General features: G+C 42.3%; 1 protein-coding gene across 1 annotated transcript; it reads right to left on the reverse strand.

Annotated features, from left to right (window-relative positions):
- Positions 1-1,957: 1,957 nt before the first annotated feature.
- On the reverse strand, positions 1,958-7,989 carry LOC109756155 (ATP-dependent DNA helicase DDM1-like). Its single transcript, XM_020315029.3, has 13 exons — positions 7,688-7,989; positions 7,489-7,587; positions 6,682-7,028; positions 6,422-6,608; positions 6,152-6,327; positions 4,839-5,095; positions 4,623-4,727; positions 4,436-4,530; positions 4,240-4,359; positions 3,006-3,125; positions 2,800-2,898; positions 2,624-2,725; positions 1,958-2,535 (listed from the first exon to the last, which is right to left on the reverse strand). The coding sequence occupies exons 1-13, from the start codon at positions 7,871-7,873 to the stop codon at positions 2,308-2,310; spliced, it is 2,121 nt and encodes a 706-aa protein (XP_020170618.2). The 5' UTR covers positions 7,874-7,989; the 3' UTR covers positions 1,958-2,307.
- Positions 7,990-8,810: the final 821 nt, after the last annotated feature.

The following is an 8,810-nucleotide window of genomic DNA, read 5'->3' on the forward strand; positions in this document are numbered from 1 at the left end:
ACAATAATTTCCTTCTGACGACCTTGAGACTCCGTATTTAATGGACCCCGCCTTAGTCTCTCCAATTCTTTTTTTAATTTCCTAATTCTCACCTTTGGTCCCTTTAGAGTTTCCCGGTCCCAGGTATGTAGATCGGCATGTACTGCTCTCGTACGATCAGCAAGTGACGGTCCAATACCTACAAGTCTTGCTTTCTCCCAAGATGCCTTAACAATTTCAGTGACCGTCTCTTCCTTCAACCACCTCGCCTCAAACTGTTTAACCCGCCCCTCTGGTCGTTTAAAGATCTTTTCATCCAAGTAATCTGTATCCAGTACGATTGGGCGGTGGTCAGAATGAACATGTTCTTCGTTGATTACTGCCGCTCGTGGAAATTTGTTTGCCCATGCTATATTACAGACCCCCCGATCAAGACGTTCACGTATTTCGCCTCTCCTCCAAGTGAACAGGTCACCAGTATTGGCAAGGTCATCCAGCCCACAATCCATTAGGCATTCACGAAATTCTCTCATCATACCAAGTGGTCTAGCCATACCACCCTCTTTTTCCGACGGGTATAAAATTTCATTAAAGTCCCCCAAAATAACCTAGGGGTGATTGCCCTTATTATATAGATTGCGAATATCGTCCCAAGAAAGATGGCGCTCATTCCATTTCGGATGACCATAGAAAACCGTGAACCGCCACTGAACCACTTCCTCATTCATAAAAACAATATCAATAAAGTGGGGCGAAACATAGTTCAACTCAATTTTATTCGACTTATGATAAAACAAAACTAGGCCACCGGCCTTACCATCGCTTTCCACTACAAACTACATGTGGACCTAGACTAACCATGTTATAAAAGGTAGATGAAGTAGCATAGAGCAAACGTGAGAGTAGCACCTACAATTGTTGCAAACTTGAAGAGAAGAGGGGATAGAGACAAAGCAAGTCGATTACCATGTTTCTGATCTGGCCTTTGGATGGGAGCCAAATAGCATCCCGTGGGATTGAGAGACGCGGGGAATTTGTTGTGTGCGTCTTGGTGTTGACTTTCTTCTCCTTAGCCATTGTTGTTCTATCCTAGGCTGAGTGTAGCCTCTGTTTAGATGTTCAATTTTGTACAGCGAAGGGTATTACTGAGTGAGAAGCGTGCGTCCAAGCGATCTCCCCAAAATATAGTACTCCCTCGCAGCGGCGGACCTACACAATCAAAACTAGGTGGGCTGATACAAAGGAAGGCTTACTATTTTTCTCCCATTGCCCCATTTATTCTCAACAAGGCACTGTATGTTTCTATGGATTGGGCAAGCCATGGCACATTTTTCTAACATGTAGCTCTGCCAATGTTCCCTTCGTTTTTATTTACTTCACATATTGTTGCTAAAAAGGAAATTTACTTCGCATATTAGCTTTGGCCTAAGTCAAATTTTATAATGTTTGACCAAGCCTATCGAAAACAATCTAAACTTTCACAATAAAAAAAGTATGATGTGAAAATATATTGAATGATCATTCTAATGTGTTGATTTGATATTGTGAACGTTAATTTATTTTTTGTATAGACTTGATCAATGTTTAGAAAGTTTGACCCGAGACAAAGCTAATATGCTAAGTAAATAAAAACAAAGAGAGTACTCCTGCTAGCTAGTGCCGCCGCTTACTGTGAAGGATCCCTAATAAAGAGTTTGTGTTTAACTTATGGAAAACCATTCTAGAATTGGTAGTTGTAGGTTAAACCATCACTTATGATAGAGTTCTTTCAGTGATGTATTTACTATACATCAACTCTTACCAAACTCCATCCTTATTTGATACGAAAGTACGTTTCATGATGAACCTAATGGTATTGAATTGATATTGTAGTTATTGGTAATTTTTTTATAAACTTTATCAAAATTCAAAAGTTTGACTGAAGACTAATATGCATATTTAGACATGGATGGGGTACTAACTAGGCGAGTCTGAAATATTAAAACAAACATTGAAAAAAGTTGCCTTGCATTCTTCATAAACATCACTCGCTACCTCTTCATGTTGCTGTGTTGATACTTAATAAAGCTCGGCAGTTCTACACCAAAACCTGGAACATCTAGCATTGCGGAGCTGCAGAACAATGGCATTACCAGTCTCATCTAGCATACCATGACAGTCTTATATAGTTTGCCTAGCTAGCTTGGAACAAGGTACGAGCATAAGCTTAGCACAGAGCCCGCCAAAATATCAGCTCCTGAACCTAGGGGGTGCAACGCACTGTTGTCGAGCATTAGGCGGCGAACGAACAAAAGCATCAAAATATCGAGTCTTCATTGCTAGGGTGGCTCAGCTGGTGAGCGCCGAGAGCATGCCACCACCGCTCTTCGAGGCCAGCACCACCTCCCAGCCAGGTCCTTTCAGGGGGACGAGAGGTGCAGAATTAGCAGCCGCTGCAGGGCCGGTGAGGTCGCTGCGGTCCATCACCTTCAGAAGGTCCTCGTCGCTGATATCTGTCTGGATCATCCTGTCTTCCTCGCCCTGCTCGTCCCTCAGCAGCGCTAGCAGCTCAGCCTCCTGCAATTCTCAACATTGAAAAATCACATCAGCAATCATTCCCAGTGTTTGATAATCACGGGAAAAAAAGAAGGTTAACAGCTTTTACGTCTAGGGCGTTAGGTTTTGCGGCATCTTGTTGAAACTGCCCCTTCCCAATCACCACATGCTCTAGCTTCAGCTTTCCAAAAGCTCTCTTGATAATCCGACCCTGTGACAATGAGGAGATGAGCCCTGATGCCACAAAAATTAGCCAAGAGTCTGAAGATCATCCCCTAGACATACCTCAACAGAATTCGATGTTGCCAGCCGATAAACATGAACTGGTTTTGTTTGACCAATGCGGTGGCATCGATCCATAGCCTGTAAATCCATCTGAGGGTTCTGCAAAACAGAGCAAAGATTCAGCATGCCACAGCTATGAAAGCTAAACTGAAGGCAAGCATTGTACCAACGACACCTACAAACTCTCCAGATAGACAGAAAATTACCCAGTCACTGTCATACAGGATGCAAGTATCAGCAGAAGTAAGGTTGATACCAAGCCCACCAGCACGTGTGCTTAGAATGAAGACGTTCAGACCACTGTTCAAGTCATTAAACTCCGCTATCTGCCGCAGGGAAACAAATAGTGAGATGGCAACATCTATAGACAGCCTTCAATTATCTAAGGGAAAAGGACTAGCATGTAACAAAAAAGCAATATAAAGGAACATGTTATTGTTTAGAGCACTGGTTCCACAATAACCAGCCAGGCCCATTTAACACAAGGGTTCATAAAACCATTGAATCCACGGTTTCTTTCCCCACAAGTTTGCGGTCTGGCTGGTTTGGGAGGGATGTTAAACTCCATCCAGCTTTGACACCTAGTAGCTGCAAATTAAGTATTTTTCCTTTCAACAAGATATCTAATCCAAGTTTTAAAGTAGTTATGTCCGAATATGTTTTTATTTATTTATATTCTTTTAACTAACACACATTTGCTAAACCGCCTTAGAATAGGGTAATGAAACACCATCCAGTGCGATACGGACAAGCTGCCAAATTACTCCGAGTTTTCTTCCTTCTGATGAGATACCTAACACAGGTTTCTAACGCAGGATGTATGGTTGTAGCAAATTTTGCCCTAATTACAGTAAATTTAGGAACAACCATGCAAATTAATACCAGTACATGGGAACCAATTCAGGGGTGCGTGTCCTAAACTCATGTTTATGCTACCACACATGTGCCCAATGTGGATGTTAAATTAACATGCCCATAGGATAACATATATGTGTCCAAAACTGCTCATGGAAAAGAATTATATCAACACCATTTCATCAAGCTAGATGCAAAATTATTCATGTGCGCAAATACGAAAGGTGTGCGCATACGCAATGCATAAATATAAAGGAGCATCGTGCAATTCCTCAGGATCTTGATTGTTACTTGCATCCATAGCATAAGGCTGCCGAATACGGATATCAATCATATATGGACAAGGATCGTACTATGGAATGTAGAAACAAGAATATGATTGTTTAGATTCTCTGTTGTTAGGTGTGTTTCCCACCTATTTAAACAGGGCTGCCACGTCTATTATAGCCATGCCAAGAATCAATCTAAGCTAGCATAGCCTTCTTTCTTAGCATAGTTAGTGGTAGTTATCTCAGTATGTACAAGCATACGTATGATAGATGATGTCCAGTAAACTACTAATAAATTGGCAGACTACCACATTACCTGCTTCCTCCTATCTTCCAGCTTAACATTACCATCAATTCGGCAAACCTTCAGACCTTTTGTATCCAAATAATAGTCAAGGATGTCCAAAACTTTTGTCCACTGCGAAAATATAAGGACCTACAAACATATCAATTGAACTATATGTCAGGTCCGAAAATTACAATCATGAACAATGTGCTTGCACGTGCCCAACCTTGTGATTTCGTTTGAGTAGAGCATCCAGTAACCTATCCAACAGCTGAAATTTGCCACATTGTTCGAGAAGCTTTTCAACAGGTGGATAGAAGTCTGCAAACAAAATGAATAACAATGTGGATAAAAGAAAATAAATCAAACAGAGCGATGAAACTAGCATATGTTCAATGAGCAATGATACACACAGCTTGTGTCGAATGCAGCATCCAAAAGATCAGGATGGCCACAATTTTTCCTGAGCTGAATGAGTAGATTATTTAGCTTTGTCTTGATGCCAGGTCTCCGCAAAACTACAATATAGCAAAAACTTGTCACATTCATATGTTATTTACTTATGGGCAGATTGGACAATAAGTACGCATGCATGAAGACATGCATGAGATGAGCGTACACATGCATACCAATATCTGTGTTCTCATGCAAGTAGTTGTCAAATGTCCTCTCAACCAAGTGATTCTGGATTTGTTTCTGATGTTCAGTCATGTTAGCATAAATGATTATCTCTTTCTTTCGTGGAAGCATGTGTTCTACATCCTCCTTCATCCGCCTTAGAAGGAATGGACGCAAAATGGCATGAAGTTTTGAGACAACAAGGACTCTCTTGTTCTCATCAGTTTCTTCCTGTTGTTCGCCGTCTCCCTTCCCAGAAAAATCAAACCTGTAAGAATAAGAATGCCATCAGATCGACAGAGGCAAAATGATAGAGATATCCATGAAGTACTCAACAATAACTTCACCATCTTTACGACAAAAGAGTCAAAAAAAAAATTAGGGTATCAAATCCATCCGAATAGTTCAAGTAGTATGTCCATATTTCATTATTCATCGGTATATAACTAAGCAAACATAACATATCAACAGGTAACATAAATAAGAGAAGCTACAAGATAAAAATCTGCTAATATTTAATAGACAAATTGATAGGCATGGCATATCAGTGTCTGATACACAACATAAATCAGGAAGAATTGTCATAACAAGTGTTTTCTATTACTAGTGTTCTTAAAGTCTACATGTCCCAAATTTACAATTAAGAACAACTGCATACAGAGCTATATACCCACAAGTGGCTGATACACAGTGAGATGGCTGCTCAGGCACATGATAATATCAGCCAGAGAGCCCTCCCTGGCAGTGCCCACTGTGGCCAATGGTAATTCCTCATTTTCGGGGAGTTACCCATGTGGAGTGCAATTGTTTTGGCCTGTAACATTCGAAACAGGGCTGCATTGCCACCTTTGCGATAAACCATTTCTATATTCTTTCTAGTAAATGGGTAATGCCCCTGCCAGGTTACTCAAAAACCAAGATGTTTCTAGAGTTGTATGAATAATAAATTACTAGGATTACACCATATATTTGTTGACCACAATATGCGCTCTTAAAGACCAAACATTATAACTTTAAGGAACCTGACAAATGGCATAACTCCTGAGTAGAACAGACAGACATATTATCTCCGAAATTAGATTCATACATCAATTGACTATCAATACAACATCTAGCCAATGACAGAGCAAGCTATCTGAAAGCTAGACAAATGGTACATTGGATGATTCAGGTAGCTTATCTAATTATAATCAATATAAGGCAAAAAAAAGGGCACAAGAATGGCTTCCAGGATATGGAGACTATGGAGAAAAATGGCATGCACAGAAATTACATAAAGTAAAGGGGCAGACAGCAGTGCAGGTGTTAGTTCAGCAGATCATACCATGACTCAAACTCCTGATGGGATGAGAATATATCAGGCAAAATGAAGTTCAGTAGTGACCACAGCTCTGCTAGGTTATTCTGAAGAGGTGTCCCAGTCAAAAGGAGCTTATTCTCCATCGGAATGCGCCTTAGCTCCCTCAATAATTTACAATTCGTATTTTTCAACCGATGCCCCTGGAAAAAGAAATATCAAACTGACATGTAAATACATAGGGATGGGGGAGAAACATACAAGGACAAAGATACGGAGCAGATGAAATTCCATTACCTCATCGACAACAACATACTTCCACTGGTAATTAGCAAGAAGTTTTGCATCAAACATGGCCATCTCAAATGAAGTGATTATTATCGGAAAATCAGGGCCAACTTTTTTGGGCATGAACTTCCTCCTTAGCTCTGCCCGAGCCACTTTATCTCCATGATAAATCAGACCAATCAAAGATGGAGCAAACCTGAAATCAAGAACTCCACATAAGACAGCAAACTAAGAACAGATACAGTGAAAGACAACCATGGATACTTTACCTTGATAACTCATTTAACCAGTTTGACAGAGTGGAAAGGGGAGCAATAACCATGTACGGACCGTCCATACCATTTCCTTTGAGATGGGCAAGAAATCCAATTGTCTGGATTGTTTTCCCAAGGCCCATTTGATCAGCTAGTATTCCATTTAGGCCGTTTTGCCACAGCGATATTAACCACTTAATACCCTTTATCTGGTAAGATTTCAACTTTCCTCCAGTCAATAATGGAACAAGACTGGCTTGCTCTTTTTCCCACCTTTCTTCTTCAGTGAGAGTACTATCATCAGCAGTACGGTCTTCACGCGATCTTGTAAGCATGGCTGCAACTGCTGTCTTAGCCTTCTTCTGAACAATATTTATTTACCATAGTCAGAAGCAGCAGAAGGTTAACATAATGTCTGACCAGAGAAAATGACCAATGATCCATCTTGAGTAAAAAATTAACAAGACATTCACAATTATAGAACTATTAGATCCCATGGACATCAACGAGTCCAGACAAATCAAAGTAACGCTGATCTTATTCTAGTGTGTAGACAGCAGTAGCTATACTCCAACAAAACTCAAACAACACCTTTAACTAAGACGTGTGTAGTACACATAAACTAGAAGGATGCTACTAGTGTACAATAACAGATCAAGTGGCCTCCCCAGAATTATTCAAGCAAAATCCTCTGAGCAGGTAATACAGACGAACTGCAGCGCATCGACAGTATATGACAACCAAACATTTGCATAATCTGGAAGAGAGCCACCGTAACATATTCACGAATCCAGGAAGACAATGTATGAAATCAGAACTCACATCATTGTACTTTGGCTTAGCCTTTGCTTTCCTCTTTCTGCCGCGCCCTTTCTTCTGCTCTTCCACAGGCTCCTCCTCATCTTTAACTTCAACAGCTTTCTGTAACACCACAAATGTCGACAAAGAAGAAGAGGAATTAAAATAACTATCAGGAAGTAGTGATCGAGAAACCGAACAGCGAGAGACATAGCCAGCATACATCTGTGATCTGCTCCATCCTCTCAAGCAGGAATTCAGAAAAGAGCTGTGTCTTTGTCAGCAGCTCGTCCAACTTGCTGAACCGCTCATTCGGATCAAAAGCCTTCCGAGCTTCTCTCTTCCTGGCCTCCTCCTCTTGCTCTGCCTTGAGCCGGGCCTGGTACAGCTCCTCTTCCTCCTTGGCCATCACCTCCGTGACGAGGAGGCCCGCGTCGCCGTCCTCTCTGACGGAGTTCAGTAACTGATCTTCAGTGGCCTCCAGCTTCGAATCGCCGGCGCTTCTCTCGTCCTTAGCCTCGGACATTGTCTGATCTCGCGCAAAATAATCGCATCAGGGTAAAAGATCGAAATTTCTTTTTCAAGAAACAAAGGGCCGAAATCGCTCGAAAACCTAATCGGACGAAATTCAAACATCGCGCCCAACCAAAGGAAGCGGAGTCGATCTATCTAGAGAATGTGAAACGGAAGGTGTCAGGAATATACATCACCTCGTCCTCCAGGACGGATACAGGGGAGCCGGCGTCGGCGGCCGCGGCCGTGACGGCGGTGGTGGTGGCGGCGGCGGCATTCGCCACGGCGACCACCATCTTGGCTGGCCTCGACGGCGACGGGCGGCGAGGCCGGCGATGGCCGAAGGAGCCGAGGCGGCGGGGGCAGGGGGCAGCGCCTCGGGTGGTGGTGGGGGTGGGAAGACGAAACGAAAGGGGCGGCGGCGCAGAGTGGGTGCGAACCGGCGGAGGCAATAGGTCCTTTTGAAGGTGGGTCGGCACTCGGCAGCGTGTGCATTTCAAAAAGACTTTTTTTTTGGAAAGTATTTCAAAATGATTGCTACGATAATCCACCTGCCAAAATTAGTACAGTAGATTGGTAATCAGCTGCGTTTCCTTCCATATGAAAAGTATGAAATGATTTGAAATGGTTCATAACTTCATATAGGAATATATGGATGAACGGGCATCAAATCTGAAAGGTACTCCCTCTTGTCACTACCGTGAAAAGGCTTATAGGTGGGCTCAAATTAGTGGTGACAGACATGACTTAGACCCGCCACTGTTATTTTAGAAAAGTTGCAGTGGCGGGCCCTGGGTCACACCCGCCTCACGTAACCTCTTCCAAATTCGACC

This window comes from Aegilops tauschii, chromosome 7, assembly GCF_002575655.3.
Source record: "Aegilops tauschii subsp. strangulata cultivar AL8/78 chromosome 7, Aet v6.0, whole genome shotgun sequence".
NCBI classification, from domain to species: Eukaryota; Viridiplantae; Streptophyta; class Magnoliopsida; order Poales; family Poaceae; genus Aegilops; species Aegilops tauschii.